Here is a 22,375-nt window from a genome sequence, read left to right as displayed (position 1 = left end):
AGGGAATGAAACCCGTTGAGAGCTAAATAAATTGATATCTAACAACTCAGACCCTGAGTGATGTACAATGATATGTGGGAGAATCATTGCATAGGGAACCAAAAAAAACTTGGTCTGTCAAATAGCAAACCAACACACTATGGTTGTACTACTCGCAACTCCTCCTTGCCTAGGAACGGAGCATATGCTACTGAATAGAGGGTTTGACATTTGCATAATAAGTGACCACACTATCAGTATGACTACCTTACTCATTGTATCAGACCAGTCCAGCGAATTACGTGTCTACTCCTTAACCAGCCCGAAGGAAGAAGGAAAGGTGCAAGAGAAAGGAGACCAGCCAACTCCCTCATCCTCTCATCCACACAATCATCTTACAAAAGATACAAAAGTGCCCTGTTAGGGGCAACTATAAGTACACAACCTGTTGGGCAGCCACCACAGGACCCAGGGAAACCCGTCCACAGACCTGTGGGCGACATCCTTAAGATAGAAAGAGGTGAACGTGGACTGGCGTAACCAAGTACCAGCGCTCAGCCCTCTAAGTACAGCCAAGTTCTTATGAAAGGGGCCAACATGAGTCTACCCAAAACCTGGAAAAGCTTGTCTTCTACTACTTGATGAAACGACCACTCAAGTGTTTAGGATCTGATCCCGACGACTGAGTTTGACTTCGACTACATTCAGTTTGCCTGGGATGTTCCTGGCTGAGAGCTCTACCGAACTGCTGACCGCCCACTGGTGAAACTCAACAGTCAAGGCGTGAAGTTGACAAGAAACCAGGTGTCCCTGTTTGTTCACATAGGTTACCACCATGGTGTCATCCGACATGAGAAGGACAGAATGACATTCTGCCTTCTCCCAAAACTTCTTCAGACATAGGAAGGCTGCCTTCAACTCCAAGATGTTGATATGTTGCTGCTTGTCCTCCAAACGCCTGAAGAAATGAGGTCACCTACATAAGGCTGCCCAACCAACGAGGGAGGTGTCTGAGAGCAGAAGGAAGTCTGGTGGAAGCGAACGCAAAAGGACACCCTTCGAAGGATTGTGGTCGTCCAACCACCAATGAAGGTCTTCTCTCACTTCCAGAGACAGAGGAAACATTAACAGGGGTGAGTCCCCCCCCCCCCCCCCCCCCCCCAAAGGACCAGAATTCCCCCAGTCTCCACTGCAGAGACCGAAGAAGACGCCCATGGGGGACCAGCCTCTTCAGGGATGACAACACTCCCAGAAGAACCTGCCACTGCTGAGCTGACTGATGTAGTTTTGACAGGAAGTTGCGCGCCCCCACCCGCAACTTCCCCAAACTCTGGTCCAACAGGAAAAATTTTCCCACCACCGTATCGATGACCATGTCCAAGTAAAGAACCCCTTAATTGGATACGAGGTTCGACATTTCCTGGTTGACCACGATGCCCAGTTCCAAACAAAACCAAAGTAGACGATCCTTGTCCTGCAGCAGCTTTTACCTGGAACTGCCAAGACCAAGTAACCGTTGAGGTACTGCAGCAAACAGATCCCTTGAGCATGGGTCCAACTTGACATGAGAGAAGACCCTTGCAAACACTTGAAGGGCTGTTGTCAGCCCGAAGCACAGGACTTTGAACTTGAAGACCTTGTTCCCAAGAGAGAAGCGAAGGAATTTCCTGGACGTCGGATGAACAGGGATTTGGAAGTATGCGTTCCTAAGAATATCAACAGCATGAAGTCGTCTTCCCTCACAGCTGCCAACATCAAACGCTGGGTCTCCATCTTGAACTGTGTCTTCCTGATGAAGTGATTCATGGTGGATAAGACGATCACAGGTCTCCATCCTCCTGACGCCTTGAGCGCCAAGATGATGTGACTGTAAAATGGAAACAGATGCAAATTGTCCAGCATCTTCTACACCCTAACAAAAAGCCAAGAACCTCAGAGAATCTGGAGGATATGCCTTCGTGAGCTGCGGCTTGTCTGACAGAGGGGGAGAGCAATCGAATGGTAGTGCAAACCCCACCCGAAGGGTATCTACCACCCACTTCTCTGCCCACAACTCTGCCACTTGGCCCAATGGCCCACTAGGCATCCCCCCTTGGCCCAGGAGGGGAGCCTAACCTACCGAGGGCCCCATACCTCTGCCCCTAAAAGAATGAGAACGAAAGAAACGTTGATCCTCTGACCAAGGGTGAGTCGAATGGGAAGGCCCTGCCGAACTCGAATTCCTTGATGGCCTACCAAGCAACGGTCTTCTTGACTACTGCTGGACAGGGGGAGGAGGAGGAGCCGGATGTCTCCGAGGACGAGACTCCGACTTAAGACACAGCCTGCCGCACCAGTCTGTCTTTGGTGTCAGCCCGACGCTAGCCTATCGCATCCTAATCAGCAGCAGGATAGCCCATAAACTAACACTGAGGTGAGCCATATACAAAACTACCTTGCCTCCGGACTGCAACAGATTGGCAAGAGAGGAAGCAGTCACCAACTCTTCTGGGGACCTGTCAGGAACTATCTTGGCGATGACCACAGACCAGAAGTCCAGCCAAAAAACTGTGAGCAGCATGGAGGCTGCCATAGATTCCAATGCCGAGGCATCCTGCGGGGACAAGGATGGAGCCACCGGCTACACCTACTTAAAAGACAATCCCGGCTTCAGGCGAACGACGTCTGGGTTAAGATAGCGCGACATCAAAAAAAGTAGAGCTTGTAGCATAGTACTTCCTAGCCATGTGAGAGGCGGTAGTAGTAACTTGGCAGAGCCTCTAGAGTGAAGCGAACCGTCCCAGTTCGAAACAGAGGCGTTAACCCGAGGGAAGCTGGAGAGAGGATTGGGATCCTGCGTAGCTCCCACCAAGGCTTCCAAGCAAGAAGGAGGGAAGACGACCGAGCCTGAGACGTACTTCCAAATTGTTGGACCCACGCATGAGATCAACAACTTCCGAAAGGGAAGGCAGAAACTCTTTCGTGTCTCCCTCCTGCTCTGGCAACAGAGAGGGATCAGCAACCAAACAGTCCAAAACACCAACTAACCTGTCTGGGCTCGGTCCATGCGTCGGCTCCCGAGACAAACCCTCTATAACAATACGAACATCACTACTTTCTCCTCCAATAGATGATTCATTAACATGTCCGTGAATGGTCACGGGCGTGGCCGACTTACGAACGTGAGTTGGAGAGGAATCCTGAACACTCAAGATCGAAGAAGAATTCTTGGGAATCGAACTCTAAGAAGCATCTGTGCGAGGGGCAGGTCAAACACTCCTGCTGCAGCAACTTCAAGCTCACCACCTTCGACCTATTGACAGGCGCCTTGAGATCTTTACGGTGACGAATAGGCCTTGGAGAAGTAGCACTTGCATCAAGTGCACGGACAGGGGAGGTTGCAACACGCTCATGATGTGCATGGATGGGGGAGGTTGCAACATACTTGAAATGTGCACGGGCAAGGAAGTTGCAACATGCCCATGATTCGATGCAGAGGACGAAGCAGCAGCTGCAGAATACACAATGGATGATACGCTACACATTCAGGGGAGGTTGCAACACGCTCGCAATGTGCATGACGCAGGAGGTTAGAACACTCGAGATGTGCACAGACGGGGGAAGTTGCAAAATGCCCGTGAATCGATGCAGGATGAACCCACCAACACTCTTCGAAACACCAACAATCTTGAAACACTTCCTCGTATTTCCTCTCTCGTAGGCGAAGAAAGAGCAAAATCCTTAGCCTTTCAATGCTTGAAACGCCAACGTGATGCAGAGGGGGAAGAGGGAGAAGAAGCACTGGTTCTGCAAGCGATCTCTTCACAGGAGGCGAGGATGAAGCAATGCGTTTCCTTCCAATGCTCTCAACCGACAAGGCAGCCAACGTAACATCCAAAACAGAGTCCAACCACTTAAGCACTGCCTGGCATATAACATCAGACTGATCTGCAAGAGAAGGCTCTGATGACGTGGAAGGAAGAAGTAGCGAACGGGGCAGCAGCGATGACGTCATGACAGAGAGAGGCAGTGCTCAGATGAAGACTGGGAGTGACGTCACAAGCGGTGATGACGTCACGGCCTCCCCCCGGTGAGAAGGGGAATCAGATGCCACTGGCGGAGGAATACACAACAATGGATCCCATGACGTCCCAGCTTCCCTCTGATTCGAAGAAGTGGCAACAGTCACTGGCGGATCAATACAAGATGGCCGACCTCGACTACCCACGAAGATGAGGCTGGGAGAAGGGGGAATGGACTGGCCAGCCTGAGGGGGAGGGGGTTAGCGAGCCTCCAAAAGGAGCGCAAGCAACCCCTCCAGGACGGGATACCCCCAAGCCCGAGCGTCCTCCAATCGCCGCCATCTTGGACGCCACCGACCTGGAAGAAATGAGAATGATGAAAAAATAAAGCCTCCCCCTTCCCAGGAATCAAAATAATTCCCGAAGAAGAAGGGACGACATTACAAACATCAGCCTGGTGGCCTCCCAATACTTCCAGCGACGAATCAAAGGGAGGAGACACAGGATAGTCTACTATGGGGGTTGATAGTGCATGAGACAAAACACCAGGAAGGGGCGAGAAACCTTCCCATGAAGGATGAGTCAAAACCCTCCAATGTTCTCTCGCCATAAAATGACTTCCATTGCTCTTAAGGCCATGCCCGGCATCCCGTGCAAGGATTCATATTACAAAAAGTAGAACGGCACCTACTGCCCGACGTTGGGGTCAGCCGCTGCCGAAGCCAAGACAAGAACATGGAAAACCTTGAATTCCGGGGCACACACGTTGACGAGGCCATAATATCTCCCAAACACACACACACACACACACGAAACGCAAGCAAAACAGGCAATGAACTGGGTAAAGGCTGAGAGAGGAAAACACTACTCTCGCCCAGGCGGGCAAAGAAAGACTGACGCGTGATCGTAGGTGAACCCTTCACCTGATATACGCATGAGTGCCAGATATCACAAGATTCCTTGCTTTCATGTTTTTTAACCAGATCCAGCTAGGCGCTAGAAATTATCCTATTGTTAAGACCGAAGGTTCGTTCGCGTATGAACAAGGTTTTATTGTCTGTTGAGCTAGAATAGTAATGTAAATTAAAAATTAAAATATTAGGCCAAATTTATTGACAATTTGAGTGTACAGGTACATGAAATATAGGCTAAATATATACCCTTACATTTAAATATCTTGACTATCAACTCTTCTATTTGTTATGTACAATATTTTGTTTCAAGCAACCTTAACTGCAGTCAACTACATAAATTTACCAGAATCAAATGCAGTTGTACCCCAGTACTCGGACAGGAATGAGTGCTGACACAGGTAGTACTTAAGTGTTCTGAACCAGTCATGGATGGTTTGAGATATTAAAAGAAGTGGCATACATAGCGTGGTGAGGCATGAGGAGGCTGCCAGTTCTGACAAAGATGCTACTGAGAAGTATATTAAGGAATTCAAGGATTATGTAGAGGCTGTAGGTCTTGTTCCTTACCAAGTGTTCTTTGGCAATGAAACAGGTCTGTATTGGAAGAAAATGGCAATCAGAACTTATATAACTTGAAAAGTCGCTGCTAGGACATAAGCCAGAGAACAACAGACTCACTCTTTTGCTCTGTGTGAATGCAAATGGGGATTTACAATTGATGAAGCCTTTGCCTACCACTCTGAGTACCTGAAAGTTTTTAAGAAAATGGAAAATAAATGTGATGTGGAGGGCTAACAGTGAAGCTCGAGTAACCAAGCATTTTTGTTTTTTTTTCGAAAGAATTGGTTGACTCTAGTGTCAAGAACTACCTTGAGGACAAACAACAGCCTCTCAAGGCCATTCATGTGTCAGACAGTGGCCCTGCTTATCCTCCTGGCTTGGAGGGTAATTTACTGCAGGAGTTTAACTTCATAACAGTGAAATGCTTGTCCACTAACATGACTCCTCTCATCCAGTCCACTGACAAGTCCTCTCCAATTCTAGGAAACTCTACACCTAAGCACTATTCCAGAGGTGCTTAAAGTGACTTCTGATACAAATTGTCCCTTAGAGTGTTCCAGAATAACCAATTAAACATTCTTAATTAAATGCGCCTCATAAACAAAGCCTAGGAGGATATCTGTTACAGAACCATGAACTCTGCCTGAAGGACATTGTGGCCAGATGCTCTAGCAGAATAGAACTTTAAAAGCTTTGAGGTTGGGCCTGTTGTGGAGCAGGTCAGGTTGCTTCTTTGGGCAAGTCCATGGGCTTTGAGGTCAGTGATGATGTGTTAGTGGAGGAGATAAAAAAAAGCAGAGCTCACCACAGAATGACCAGCTGAGGAATTTTCTTCAGAAGAGAGAGGGACAGTGTGCATACTGGGGAAGTGCCAAGTTTCCTAGAAAAATATTAGTGATAAAGCTGAAGCAGTGTTATCAACCTGCAGAGTCACATTGCTATTTCTCACTTCAAGAACTTTTCAACACTTAGGCAAAAAAACATCATAAAACCAGTTTAATATGGAAAGCAATAGAACGAGACAAAAAAAGAAAGAAGCCATGAACTGAGCTGCCAGCTTTTTGTATGGAAGGGGACTCCCCTTCCAAACAATAACACTTCTCCACCATTCTCACCACCTTCCTATATATGCCACCCACCCTAAAGTACAGGTAGTGTGAGAATAACTTTTAATATACTTCTTATATGTATTTTCTGTAGGTTTTTATATGATTCCTCATTGCTATGTTTTGTTACAACCAAGAAGCATTATTCCTTTGAGTACATACTCCAATTCTGCATTTGGACAGCCTTCTGGAATGGAGCAAAGCCAAGTACTGAGGTACTGCTGCATTTGTAAATGACAAAAATAATGATTTAGCTTCAAGTTTAAAATCCAATTGCCATTTAAGGCTGAAATCCGTAACACATGACCTACAGCAGTTATTCAACAAGATGGTAAGTTACGTAACAGTTATTCATTACAATAGTAAGTCCCAAAGACTTTACAAATAATAAATACTGCACAATTAAGCCTGTGCTAAATTATATGATTTCTGATAAAATTAAATATATAAAAAAGCCATTAAGTTCCTCAGAAACAGTGAATGAATGCTATATAACACATTATCCCTAATTCTAATTTAATGTTAAGTGTCATATAAAAAGCTTAAAAATAACTTTCAAGTCAGATTTACAATACCCACAAGAACTTGAACCATGACAATTTATGACAGATGTCGGTCAACAGTGAAGTAGCTTTAAATATCATTAAAATGCTTTGTTACTTTTGGCAACACCATCTTACAAAATAAATAAATAAATGCACCACTGAAAGGAAAATTCTGGTGGTACTCAGGCAGCTTTTGATGGATTGACAGGAGTACGCGCCCAATGTCCAGAACAAAGGCAGTTTGAAGCCCAATGCTGATCCCATACAGCATCGACATCCCCCCCACCAACTAGCTCTTACACTGCAACACCTGAAATGATCATAACAATCATATTATAAACATCAGCTTCAGTTGACAATTTCATTTTCCACACAAACCCATCAATCATATTGAGCCAAAATCATGATGACCATTTGCCCAGACATGCACTTTCTACAGTCCTATGGGTGATAGTATGAGGAATGCATTAGTTGGTAGGCTACCCAACTTATGCTATAACAGAATAGAACTGGTAAAAGAGAATGAGGAGAAGGGAGACAGGCACTTCAATGTGCAATGGGTGGACTTGTATGAAAAACTTATAAAAACTTGTTTATAGCAAACCCATCAATCTTAATAAGCCTGAATAATTTTGATTGACGGTCAAGCTCTGGAAGTCTTAGCCTTTGAAAAAGTGCAATGGAACTATCAGTGCACCTGCAGACAGGTGGTCAAGAATCTAACATCAAAGTATTTTCATTAGTTACTGTGAGTAGTCATACCCAGAAAGTAAAGTACGTATAAATTGATTGCTGGATGACACAAAGCAAATAGATCAATTAACTTTACAGCTGAAACACAGCTACCCAGATCTTGGAAGAAACATTTCTTGGGAGAGAAAGATGAATATCTCAATGTAGTTGACTAACAACTCTTGTGCCTGCATCCATGAAGGCTTCATGCTCTTGGTCATTTCTTCCTTGGCTAGCCTCATTTATTGAAACATCTACAGACAACGCACTGATGACTAGCATCAGTCGGTAGGATACTAGGAGCCTGGAGACTTTCATCCTTTGCTGATGCATCAACAAAAAAGTAACTTACATATGGGCAACAGCCTGGTCCTTCTGAGGCTGTGATGGATGATTTCTTGAGGGTAGAGGAAAAGGTCATGTGCACAAGTGATAACAAGAAAACAAATGAAATACTGACCTAGCCAAAGAACAAAACTTATTTTGGAGACTAGGATGTCCACAGGAAAAGATGTTCAGAAGATACTGGTAGATGCTGTAGTCTCCTGTATGTGTGAGATTAAGACCTCCACCACAGAACAGGAACACTGAGAAAGTAATGATCCATTCATCACATGCCCACCAGTTCAATAGTTAGAATGCAAAGTTGTCAAGAAATTATATGAACCATAGCTTTTGTAAATGAAGCTTCTCATGCAGTGCATGCTTCGGCTGTTGCTGACTTACTAGAAAAAACAAAATCTTAATGGGTAGGCCTATGATCCATGTAACTTGAGACAGTGGTGGCAGAGGGTAAATTCCACTATCAAAATCTTGATTTTTCAGAGGATGCAAACCTTATTTTAAAACATTTGTTCCTACTGGAATAAGAACCTACAGTTTCATAAATGGAGCACCTAGGAAGGACAATCTTTCCTCTCACATGGCAGGTGTGTACCCCTGATGGTTCCAGAGTTTCCCCGAAAGTACCCCAACTATCTAAGGTCTTTCTTACACTTAAAACCTATCCTACCCCCCTCCAAAGTGGTTCTTTGGTTCTTTCAATACTCGCCACACCCATGCAATGCTCCATTTGGTGACCCTATCCACTTCTTGCATGAAGCCACCTCACATAGCTAGACTTTCCTGTATCACTAGCAGGGTGAGTGTCTCCAGGGACTCGGGCGGCAGGTCCCCGAGGTAGAAGGATGGAGTATGATTGGGTCTCCTGGTAGGTGACTGAGGGGCCTATACCTCTAATGCTGTGAGCCTTAGCCCTGCTGAGGAGTGCCTCCTCACTAACCTTGGAATTTGTAAGCCCTGACTAAGACTCAACTCCAGAAGATGGTGTTCTTAGAAACCACCATATTCCTTCTACATGTGGGTCTGAGGGGAACTGTTCTCTTCGCTTACTGGCCTCATGACCCTGACTGGAGAAGAAAAATTTTGTCCTTGTCACCCTGATAAAGTCCTTCAAAGAAGAGACTGACTGAGAAGTATATGTGAAGGCATCATAGGGCAGTGTCTGCCCTCTGCCTTCACAGATATATCCAGCAGCTCCTTAGAAAGAAGGGCTTTTTGAAAGGGGCTGCTGCAACCATTGCAGATAACCTAAAACCTCCTCCATATGGGTTCATCAGGGAAAGTGGACTGAATTCCCTGGTTGGTGCCGTGATACCCTCAAGACCTCTGTGAAGTACATGGTGGACTTATGTCAGGATGACTTCTCAATGACAGTGGTCAAGGGCAACAGGGCAGCCCTCACCCGACAGATGATGACTTAACAAACTCCTGAGCTTCCACAACTTCCACAGGGATCAAGAGGAGGCAACATACACTGGTTTAGAACCTTCGTAGTGCTCCACCCCTTTTGGCTGAGGCAAGGGGCCAGAGGGAACATCATCTTCAATGTCAAGTCCCTACTGGCCAACTTCCACAGGGGCTCAAACAGGGGGCAGCACAAGCTGGCTTAGGACCTTCGTAATGTCCCACCCAGGAGGTCTAACCTCCCTTGGGTAATTCTTCTAGAAACTTTTAATGATGGTGGACAACTCTCAGGAGTTGAGTAAGTTGATGTACCTTGGCTTGAACAGTTGAACGAGGGCTGCCTTTAGCCCTTGTCCGATATCATTGAGGGCTTTCTTTTGGCATTATGCGGAATTATTATTCATAGGGGTTAGTTTTTCCAGACCTCTGAGTCTCAAGTAGACACTTCTCGGGCTGGTTCTCAGGGATCAATCCTGAGAAAAAAATAAAATAAAAAATAAAATAAAATAAAAAAAATAAAAAATAAATAATTAATTAATTAATTAATAAAAAAAAAATTAGACTTTAATTGAGAAACCTAAACCTGTCTTATTTAAAAAAATTATGATGTTATTAATTGAAAAATCTTTGCTTTCAGCAAGAATACTTTTCATTTTTGAATTCCGTAGATAAATAGATCTTTGCTGGGTCCAATTTGGGCACTCAACAAGTAAATGCTGTACTGTCATGGGTGTTTGGCATCTGCTACACTTCATTGGGTCAGCAAATGGTGTTGACATCAAGTGACCATGCGAGAATCTTGTGTCCCCTATACAGCATTATGCGGAAGTCCACCACATCCTTTACAGAGGCCTTAAGGGAATCTTGACTCCTCCAATGGCAACAACCACAGAATTAAGTCCACTTTCCCTGATACACCTAGATAAAGGAGGGTCTGAGGGTGTCTGCCACTGCTGCTGCAGCAACCCCTCTTTCTAAAGAGATGTTGGACAACCTCCATCTGTGAAGACAGAAGGTGGACACTGCTTGATGTTATCTTCCCACTGTGCTCTTTCAGTAGAAGGATGGGCATATATCTAATTAACTCCCTTGAGATATCTTATCAGAAGGTCTGTGTACCCGGCCACAAGTCACCTGCATCAACTGAAGGCACTGGAACAAAGATCTGCTGAGAACCTAGATCTTTTTCATCTGACTGAACAATGAAAAAGCATAGAATCCAGATAGTCCCACAGGTGGTGGAAGGCACATCCACCCTTGTCTGTTCACAAAGGCCACTACTGTCACATTGTCATAGAAATCACCAAGTGCTGTTGGCAGCACTGGTGGGCCAATCATACCGCTCATTTTCAGGAGATTAACATGCTTCCCTCTCACAAGGCCCCACATCCATGAAAGACACTGGCTGTTGAGGTGAGGGCCCCACCCCTTCAGAAGGTGTTGGATACCAGCATCTCAGGTGTTGGTTTGCTGAGCAATACTCCCTGCATGAGGTTGGCAGGGGTCCTCCATGCCAAATCCTCCTCCTCCTCCTCCACCATCACTTCTATGAACCGAGACAGAGTCCTTCCTTGGTCAGTCCCAGTTATTCAGCTGCCACTGGAAGGAGCAACAGATTTAAAACCCTGCCCTTACCCCTGGAAATAACTTTTAAGGGAGGCTAGATGTCACAGGAGGACTTGCTACTGCTTAACTAACTGGGGGTCTCAGTGAGGAAGTTGTGGGAGATGTTCACCTGGGAAGGTTAGGCCCTCAGTGCCATGGTGTTGATCTCCAACCCCAGGTATCATGCTGCTCTTATGGGGAAGGTTGGATTTAGGCAGGTTGACCATAACACCTAACTCCGACACACTGACAGCATCACATCTCTAGCACTCTCCATATCCTGTGATGGAGCCCAGCTGAATGCTGTAAGTGTGTGTCCAAGAAGACACCCTCTGGAACACACTTGTGAAGACTGGGGATGCTGTTGCCAGACTAAAGCAAAGAGCCCTGTATTGATACAGTACGCCCTTGGAGACAGGGCACAGGTACTTTCCTGGAGCATGGGTGATTGGGTATGTGGTAGTAGGCATCTTGCAGGTATATAGAAACCATGAAGTCCCCCTCTCTGATTGATACCAAGATCAACAGAGATGTGTCCATCGAGAATGATGTCTGCTGTAGAAAGTGGTTCAGGGCCAAAAAGATATATCACCAGCTGCCACTCTCCTGGAGGCCTTCTCCACCACAAAGGAACAGCTGTACAGGCCTCCCCTTTGGTGATTTGGGGAGGTAGGATGGAAACCTGGGACAAAGACACCTTTACCTGCCCAAAGGTCACACAGCAAACCCTACTTGAGGACTGCCAGTGTCCACTCCTCTGGTCTGTATTGCTGCCACACCATCCACTTCTGTCTGCCAGACAGCCCTCTAAATGTGGGCACAACTTCTTCCTGCGGATGGGCTGAGAGTCCCAAAGTGTTTGAGTGCCAACATCTCAACCTTTGCTGTGTCACCCATTCTGTCTCTGCTACCAGAACCACAGTTGGGGGGAAGCATACCTTCCACTGAAGTGGCACTGCCTGCTTAGGGTTGCTGACTTGTTTCCCATATCTCTCACTGGGTGCAGAGGCTTAAAGTAGTTCGGCAGAAATTGGTCATAATCCCGTATGTTTCTTTTCTCAACTGATTCTTATCATTTGGGGTGGAAATAATAAATTTTTGTTGGATGCGTTATTCCCACCCTTGAGCATTCTGAAAAATTCACAATAACTGGCCATGTGTACTTTGCAACAAATTCATTTGGTGTCTAAACCCAGGTTTTTGGATATGAGGAATCCAATGGAACCAAAACAAATAGCATAGAATCCCATTTTATGTGCAATTTGCCATAAGGTTTACACTTATTTGTGCAAATTTTACATATGTATTTCTGGCAAAAAGACATACGTATATGTAGCTTTTATCTGCCTGGCAAAGTGATCTATAAAATGGTTATTTTCAATGTTTCTTGCTGTAAATATAATGTCAAATTATATAAAGTCAAGTTTATTTTCAGATACTTGTCGAGCATAAACAATAGTAATAATGGAGAAAAAAGAAGCTCAGTGTATATTTGAGTTCTGCTATGCAGAAGATTGTAAAAAATCCAAGAAACCCTGCCAAGAAAGCAAGCCAGGAAGTGATCGCATGTTGTCTATCATTACAGCTAAGCTTAGTGTATGGAGCCCCTTTAAATTCAGAACTGTACAATCTTTTACACGAGCAACCTAAATTTGGCTGACATCTGAATTCTTCTAGGGGGTGCAATGAGTGATCTGCATGCAGTGGAAGCTTAGATATCATGTAGACTGCAGGCAGAGGTTTAAAGGGATGCAGTAATGCGAAAGCATGAGTGCACGAACAAAGGAACTGATGAAGCCCTAAAAAAGGTCATTAAGGAGGTGGCCTAGAATCGGAATCAAATATGGAAGTCAGTCTTACTGTATAACAAGTATCTGGAGTATGGTAGCAGCTTAACCTTGGTCGTTCTGAGTTACTTTATCGCATTTCTGCAAATGTCAATGACCTTGTAATCTTATCAGCTAAATGATTTTCCAAGATTGTGATGTTCCAGGATGATGCAACAGCCACATCGAAGATGACCAAAAGTATAGATGAGGATGATGAAGAAATAGATATGGCTCTTCAAAAAGTAGCTAAAGCTATCATCAAAGACTTGTCCACAGGTCAACTTATGCCTACAAGAAACAAATTCAAAATTAGTTGCCAAAGAAGCCGTCTCAAACTCTTTTAAAGTTTCTCGCCAGTTTCACCAAAACTGAATGAGGATTCTTAGGCTTCTATTCTCATTTGGAATCTGATCACTTGTAATTTAAAAAAACATCCTACACCACTGCAAATTGCGCTTGGTGTGCTCTACAAGAATGACAAGAAAACTTTAAATCATTTATCAAATTATTCTGTAACTTGCGACGTTTTCGGAAATCAGCTGCAATTGATAATGTCACTGAAGTACAAAAGACTTGTCCAGCTAAGCAAGTGGGTGGCCTTCTCCAAAGAGTAGCTAGTAACTTTGACCTGGATCTGAACACATCCAATGGAAAAGTTGCTACTCATTCATTAGCCATAATGCAAACATATCTGTTATCAAGTCATTCGTATAAAAGTGCGGAGGGAGAATTTAAAAGAATCAACTGGGAACGTATGCCGCTGATTTCCAAAAGTGTTGCATTTCATTATAGTTGAAGTTACAGAATAATTTGAAAAATGATTTACAATTTACCTGTCATTCTTGCAGAGCATACACACTGCAATTTGCAGGGGAGATGGTTGTTTGTTTTAAAATTACAAGTGATCATATTCCCAATGAGAATAGAAGTCAGAGAATCCTCATTCAGTTTTGGTGAAACTTTGGCGAGAAGCTTTAAAAAGATTTGAGAGTCTGAGACAGCTTCTTTTCCAACTGATTTTGAAATTTGTTTCTTGTAGGCATAAGCCTTGTCCTGTGGACAAGTCTTTGATGATAGCTTTAGCTACTACTTGAAAACACTTTGAAAACCCATATCTAATTCTTCATCATCTTCAACTATACTTTTGGTCATCTAAAATGTAGCGGTTACATTATCCTGGAACATCACTATCTTAGAAAATCCTTTAGCTGACAAGAATACAAGGTCATTCACTTTTACAGAAATATGATAAAGCAACTCATAACGACCAAGGTTTGAGCTTCCACCAAACTCCAGATACTTGTTATACAGTTAAACCGATGTCCATACTTGCTCCCGAATCTGGGCTAACCTCTTTAATGACCTTTTTGTGAGGGATCATCAGCTCCTTTGTTTGTGCATTCAAGATGCTTTTTGCATTACTACATTCCTCTATACCTCTACTTGTATGTGTAATCTCTGCCTGCAGTCTACATGATATCTTGCTTCTGCTGCATGGAGATTGCTTATTGCATCTTCTAGATGAATTCGGACGTTGTCAGCTAATTTGAACATTGTCAGCTAAGTTATCTTTGAACATTGTATGTTCTCATAATTACCTCTGTACTGGCAATGGAATTTTTCCTTTCATATTCAATTGCATTAACATGTAAGCTGGTCTCCGATTTTTTTTTTTTTTTTTTTTTGACATATCTGACCACAATAAAGACGGCATTCCTTTTAGTTAACATCCGGAGTAACAGAATAGCAGATCTAGTAGGTAGGTATAGCTGTGACTTAATTTTCATCTGATGTGCTTGGCCTCTTTGGAGTGTTTGATACAGTCACATAACATGATACACAGTATCATCTTTCTGAATTTAAATGGTCTTCATATACCAAGCTTGCTTTAATGACAGATAATAAGAGATCAGTTCCTGGCTTGCTTTCTTGACATTTTATCATCTGCATAGCGGAACTCTTAATATACACCGAGCTTCTTTCTTCTCCATTATTACTATTGTTTATGTTCAACAAGTGTCTGAAAATAAACTGGGCTAAATTATATAACTTGACAGATTATATTTACAGCTAAGAAACATTGAAAATACTATACCAATTTACAGATCAATCTACAAGGCAGATAATGCTGCATATATACTATATCTTTTGCCACAAATACGTAAAATTTACACAAATAAATGAAAACTTTATGGCAGATTGCACATAAAAAGGGATCTTATGTCATTTGTTTTGGTTCCATTGGATTCCTCATACCCAAAAACCTGGGCTTAGACACCAAAATAATCAAAGTTAATTAATTATTTGCATCCCAAAATGATAAGAATCAGGTGAAAAAAAGCAAATAAATATTAAGGGGTCATGTAAAAAAATGCCCAATTTCCTGCTGGACTATTATAAGAGATGAGGTCTGTGAAAAGTATCTTTCAATTTTTATCTCCTTACGCCAATGATCTGGATTATGGAGGGAAGCAGTATGAGGAAATTCAAAACCAAAAACAAAAAAGGGATTTTGACGTAGGAAAAATCTATTTTCTGGGCGAGGAAGCCGTGTCGCCCAGTGAAATGTGTCCTCTTTAGCACTATTTCTAGTAAAATATTGCTATAATACCAGAGAATTGGTAAATTGGACATGTAAGAAGTCTCTGACTCGCTCACCTAAATAAAAGGTGTCGGTAATAAAACTGGGGCGAGTGTTAAACACTACCACAGCAACCCCTCCAATTAGCCTTTTCCTCATCAAAAGACCCTAAATACGGGGAGCCGACCCATAGGTCACACCCAGCTACCCTGTTGAAGGAGTCTGTGACGTCATTCTTATCGATAGCCTCCCAGCGTTTTGAACGCTTTAATTAAGCTATCTGTTCTTTGATTTCGTTATTCTTTATTGTTTTGGATCTTCAATCTGCCACTTCAACCCAAGTTAAGTACTGGTTCACCCGTTTTTCATTATTTAGGGAGTGATTTTGCCTTTCGTTTTGCCTTTATTTAGGGTGTTAGGCTTCTCTTTTCCGTAGCGAGCGGCGGCGAGTCGCCATTTCGTCGTTCCCTTGTTTTGTACCAGTTTCGAGTGGGTTTCCTGCCTACTCGTAACTTGTGATATTTCATTATATATATATGCGCTCGTAACGTGTGATATTTCAGTATATTTTTTATTTATGTCTTGGGTGGCAGTATTTTTGTCGATCTTGTTTTTCATTTATTTTTGTTTTGTTATTTTCGTTAATTCCATGTTTTTCACGGGGGTCTGCGCTCGCACACGTTTCCTTTGTTACGTGCTTCGCTGTATTTCCACCGTTCCCCCCCCCCCCCCCCCCCCCCCCCCCCCCCTTTTTATTTTATTTTTAAGTTTGGTATATTTCATTCAAGAAATTTTCCCCTTTTTTCTTTTCGTCAGCTTGCCGCTTTCTTTTCTTTTGTCAGTAGGCAAGTAGTTTTTTCCATTTTGCGCCCACCGTTATCGAGTGGCCTTCATTGCGTTTTATATATTTTACGACATTTTATTTTTCGTTATCGCCCCCCGTGTTAAAGCATGATTTTTCTTTTAGCTTTAAGTAATTCATTTATTCTGTCTATTTATATGTTGGATGTTCGGTCGGCTAGCCTATATAGGCTATGCCTGCGTTTTCCCCTCCTCGTGATCCTTTATTCACGATGATACGCTGGTCACGTGATCGTCTCCCCATCAGCCCTCCCTCCCACCCCCTCACGTAGGGACCCCCACCCCAGTAGTTGGGTACTCCTCTCGCCCTGGTTGTCGCTGATGGCCGTTCCATCTCAGGGGGGGGGGGGGGGGGGGGGGGGGGGGTCAAGGGGGGGGGGGGGGGGTGGGGGGGGGGGGGGGGGGGGGGGGGGGGGGGGGGGGGGGGGGGGGGGGGGGGGGGGGGGGGGGGGGGAGTAGTACTAGGTCCTCCAGGACCTCAGGTTGATGGGTGTCGCTTCTTAGCCGACCGCCTCCGGAGTTGATGGTTGCACTGCGTATTCAGCCTCGGCTTCCGTGGATTTGTTGCGCTCTGCTTCTTTCAGCTCCCGGAGCTTACATCCATCCGCCTAAAACATTCCCTCTCCGCATAAGGCGGATTTAGATTCCGGCTTCTCCGGTAGTCGTTGAGGGTTTATGTTTACGGAAGTTACTCTTCCGTAGGCAGAGATATTATATTTGTTATTTTAGTTTTCATTATTCTTATCATTATTTTATTTTCTTTTGCCACGGAACTTTCGAGTTCATGTGGCGTCCCGGGTTACTCCGTGTACCCCCCACTCTGGGTCATACAGCTCCGGGTGGTTTTATTTCTTACACAGTCCCCTCCCCCGGGACGTAAATATATGAATATATACATATTTTTTATATTTTTCAGTCCGGAATGCTCCGGCATATATTACTTAAATTGTAATTATCCTAATAAGTTGGTGCAATTGTTCTTATATATTATTGCACTTACAGGTCACTCAGTGTCTGGCTGCCGGCTGTAGTGCTGCTCTGCAAGATCCGTGCGGCCATGATGTTTGTCGGGGCCACGCCCCATTGGCGCAGTGTTGCTTTCTGATTCCGTGGTTCTGGCATCACGAAAAACTGCTATGCCTGCTACGACTTGGTACAACAGGCTACCTCTTCGTAAGCTACCGCACTGCTTGTTCTATGTATATTGTGATGTAATTATATACACTACTTGTAAAAAAAAAAAAAAAAAAAAAAAAAAAAAAAAAAAAAAAAATAATAATAATTTAGTTCATAAAAAAAAAAAATTAAATAAAATGTAATAAAATTAAATAAATGGACAATAAAATTTCTTTAAATTAAATTACAATTGTGATTAATGAAAAAACAATTATAAGCATAATGTTCAAGGAACTTACAGTATTGACACATTCCTTGCATTACAGGCTGAGCAGTCTATTAAGGAGGCTGCACTCTCCACCCTCAAGATCTGGGTTGGAGGGTTTGGACGGAACGTAGGGAAGGCTAAGCCGTATATTCTGTCCCAAGATATGGCGACTTTGATCTTCCCAGCCGGGAAATCTGCCGGATACGTTGATCCAACAGTAGCGGCACCGATTATCAAATCAATCCAAGACTCAGTTATAGAACAGCAAGAGGCAGAATTGCCGGACCTTGGCTTGGAAGAAGTCTCACTTGAAGTGAGGATTTGCCCGTTACACTAGATATGGTACAGGTAACAGTGTTAATGAGGGCTAAGCTTAGTTGGTCACCGGGGTCCTTTTCCTCGAGGTGGACTCTGATTCTTCCTCTCCCTCTACTTCCAATTCCTTCATGGGTTTCACAGGAGGGTTGCCCCCTACCAGGTCGCATTCCTTCTCTGTGATTCCTAAAATAAAGAAAAAACCTTCAGGAAAAACCTTGCTTAAAGGCAGATCAGAGATAAAGCCAAGGCCTGGGCAGGCACCACAGGTTCATACACATATTAAACCCAGAATGAAGTCTTTCTCTAAACCTTCAAATCCAAGGTCTCATGAAGGGAATTCTTCCTATTGCCCCACAAGTCCCATTCCTTCAACGTCTAGGGATCGGATACCTCATAAGGTACCGCAGGAGGGGAAGGAGGATTCTCCTTTAGTTGCCCAAGACCAGTTCAATACGAATATTCTACATCAGGTCAATAGCCTTGGTAGCTTAGTCAGCTCAGTTGCAGCAAGGTTTGAAGAGGTGTTTAAGAGGTTAGGTGCACAGGACTCCCTGATTGCAGGTCTCAGACAGGAGTCGGCAGTTCCGGCACCTTCTAGTAGCTTGGTGCAAGCTCAGAGCATGCCTGACGGGTCCACGCTCCCTCCGTTCCACCCTGGTAATCCTTGGAGGGTGGCAAACTTTGCTCCGTTTGTCAACGGGATGTTAACTATAGAAGGTTGTGGCACACGTAGACTCGAGGATTTCGAGTTCTTCCCCGAAGGGTTACAGCCTCCATTTATAGGTTATGTTAGGCTTACGGAGGCAGCTCTAGTTAGAGAGGATAAGGTCCCCAAGGAGACTGTTATCCTATCTAGAGATCAGGCTCAGCAAACATGGACACCTTAGCCATACCTCGTTTTTGGAAGTTCTCCAGTTAGAAAACCATAAACAAAAACCCACAGTGGTGTTTTGGTAATGGTAACAATTGCAGTTTCCATTATCTTTACTGAATTACTGGTTTTCAAACCCTAGTTACAGCATCAGATAGCACTCCTGTGACTTACACCAAAAGAGCAGGGTGGTAGGGATGGAGTTCAAAGTGAAGCCTCAACACCAGAGAGAGAGATGGGGTGTCCCTATCTAAAAAAAGATCCTGCAAGATGACAGGTAACTGAAGACACCCTGGCCAAAGATCCTGCAAGATGACAGGTAACTGAAGACACCCTGGCCAAAGACAATTTGAGTGTTCCTGCCACAACAGGAATAGTTGCTAATACCTCTAGAATCTGCCATGCCTACAAGCATACATATCCAGGTAACTGCCTACTTATTGGACATGAGATAACAACCAATATAAGCCAGGAGAAATCCCATTTACCAGACAACACGCAGGGTATACATATATCTTGTGAAAGTCATATATGACATTCAGGTGGCAACCTAGCAACAACCTACAGTGCTGTCTTTAGTTAGACACAACGAGGAAACTGTTCTCAGTTCTACGTACAAAGTCATACCTTACATGGTCAACAGCAAAGCATGCCATTCCATCTAAAAGAGTATGCAGCACATACTCCTAAGGGAGACTATATGCTTTTCTGCACTGGTAAGAGTCTTATTTCCACTTCAGTAAGAACCAATAGGTTATGATAAGTCATTCTAAAGTGGAAAATTTTGTGATAGATACACAAAGGCCTCTGATCTGAAAATTAGAAAGTTAATCTGACCAAAACACCATAAGCAAAATGCAAACACAACAGTCAGAACAACTGCTTTGCCTCCTGATAGGCCCTACAAGAACTTCACTCAGTTAAGTTCATGACAGGGCACTGGTGGTTAATTCCTCAAGATCAATTAGTCTCACTGAGAACTACCAACATACGTATGTACCAACATTACTGCATGGGTACTAAGAGCAAAGAAAAATATCACATCAACACCTCTGAGTTCTCTTTAGGAGCAAATGTACAGGAACAACAAAATTGATGCTGATTGATAACAAAACCTCATAATCATGGAAGATAATCCAAGATTTCAGACCGCTACTGAAGCAACATGTTTATGTGCAAAAACAATCAAGTCCTAGCCAATAGACTAGACTCGATCTCTTGAGTGTAAAATCACAAGGAATTGTAGAGCAGCTGTCCTGAGTGTGCACCACTACAAAACCTGCTTATACTGAGTGTGACACCACTACCCAAACTTCAGGTAAAGCATAGGTTAATAATAAAAAGCTACTCACAACAGTGGTAGGAAGCAATATTGTGTAAAAGACCATCCTGGCTGATGTAACACAACTGCATATGAACATAATTTTAGACCAAGGTAACACAACTCCATATGAACAATTTTAGATCAAGGAGTCAAAGTACTGAACAACAGAGGTCAGTTGGACCCAACCATCAATCACACATGCCCAGAAGGCTACAGAAGAGAGTTGATGTACATGTACATGTGCAGAGAAGATCAAGATTACCAACTCTCTCTCCACATGTAGACTTCAGCTCCTATTGTTGATGGTTGCATACTAATAAAAAGTATGTGCCCACACACACTGGCAAGTACATGCACTGCTACCTAATCCAAGTTGACATATTCCAGAAAAGATATATATCTTGAACATGGCCACCACTGGACCTTGCCTGATCCTAAGACTGAGTCCACACCTGGCAAATAGAATAGGATAGTCAAAACAACCTTATGTACCACAGGGAAGCACAAAAGGGAGGGTTAGCTGGTTTGCAGAACAGATGTGGACAATACTTAATCCTCAACACCTCCAGTACGTAAACAGTCCTTGGATCAAGTACTATGACTCTCCAAGCACAAGTTCTTTAAAGAGTCACAGGAGGAAGATCTCTGAGAACTTCCCTGAAGGGTGTTCTATGCCATGCACACTTTTATGAACATGATATACCATACAAGCAAGTAACATTGGTTCTCACTATTTCTGTGAGGGTAACTGGAGAAAGAACCCACCTTGTTCTGCAAGCATGGCCTGTGTGAACACCTTGCACCATGCCCTCTTCACAGCAGATTGCCACCAAGACACAAGAGGAGGAGAAGTGGCTCAAACATGCAAGTTGTTGGACCTAAGACTAAGCACCACCTGTCAAGCAAGCACAATGAACAGGCTCCTCTATTGTGACCCTCAGGATTACACAAGAGAGAGCCATGGGTAGGTACAGGAATACATACCTGCCATGCCCAAAACTAAAAAACTAACACCTACAGGTAACTGAGAGCCTCCACCTTTCTTTGAAACGGAAAGCACTTGTGGGTAACGTGAAGAGGGCCTTACATTCTCCGCCATCAGAAAGTCATGAAGAAGAGGTATAGGAAATTTATAGTCACAAAGGTATAATAAATGGTTTTATTTATGTTTTTGAGCCCAAAAGGTTCAGTGGGTGATTCTTACACAGGAAAATTGTGTGTAGATTTAAAAAAATGCAACTCTTACAGTCATAAAGGTAGACACAAATTCACAACATAGATTTTAAGTCGGGGTACCTGCTCATCTTGGTTTTCAGCTGTTTGGAATTGGTTTCACAGAATATGTGCCTAAATCCATATAAATTGAGGAAAGCTGGCACCAAATTGGGCTTTAAAGACAAATTTGTGGTGCTGATTTCAAATCTGTCTTGTTTATGCTCTTAAAAATAGCCCCTTAATTTGCATTTTACGATGGCCACAGATCTAAACACCAATTCAACGCAAGGTTTCTTCTATATTGACAATTCTAGTAACTTACCATAAACGTAAGGCCAACATTCTTGATGGATAATTTTTTAAACTGAAAAATCTCAGGATTTTAATCCTGTATAATTTGTATACCTGTCTGTTGCCATTAATTCACTATGTATATTAGTTTGAAACTAATGTCAAAAGTTTTTTGGCATTTTTACGATCTAATGTAGACATTGCACAGTCCAGGAGAACATCTGACTTCTGTAAGTAATCAAATAATTAATTCAATTATGTAATATTTAATTATGAATAATGCAGAATAAGAATGGATAATGATTGAATTTAACAACTGAATTAAAAAAAAAAAAGCTCAAGATACTAATATAAACTATTACACAAAAGTACAGTGCATCCTTGACTTATGGTGGGCATCCATTCCAGAACCACACTATAAATTGATTTCCAATGCAAGTCGGTTTTTTTGTAGTTAACAGCACCATAATTCAAGTTATGGTGCCACCAAGTCCAGGACACACTGTAAAGTC

General features: G+C 43.3%; 1 protein-coding gene and 1 long non-coding RNA gene across 2 annotated transcripts in view; one reads left to right on the top strand and one right to left on the bottom strand.

Moving 5' to 3' along the window:
- The window catches only part of LOC135212162 (uncharacterized), a 555,536-nt gene that overhangs the window by 529,822 nt on the left and 3,339 nt on the right, over positions 1 to 22,375 (top strand). The window lies entirely within an intron of this gene.
- Positions 5,077 to 22,375, bottom strand: part of LOC135212161 (mediator of RNA polymerase II transcription subunit 16-like) — a 131,012-nt gene continuing 113,713 nt past the window's right edge. The window contains 2 exon segments of the mRNA XM_064245587.1: positions 5,077 to 7,387; positions 7,389 to 7,416. Coding sequence (XP_064101657.1) covers positions 7,289 to 7,387; positions 7,389 to 7,416 — 127 coding nt within the window. The 3' untranslated portion in view covers positions 5,077 to 7,288.

Source organism: Macrobrachium nipponense, chromosome 40 (assembly GCF_015104395.2).
Source record: "Macrobrachium nipponense isolate FS-2020 chromosome 40, ASM1510439v2, whole genome shotgun sequence".
In the NCBI taxonomy this organism is placed as follows: Eukaryota; Metazoa; Arthropoda; class Malacostraca; order Decapoda; family Palaemonidae; genus Macrobrachium; species Macrobrachium nipponense.
The sequence above is the reverse complement of the archived record's forward strand: the minus strand, read 5'-3'. Positions and strand labels throughout refer to the sequence as shown.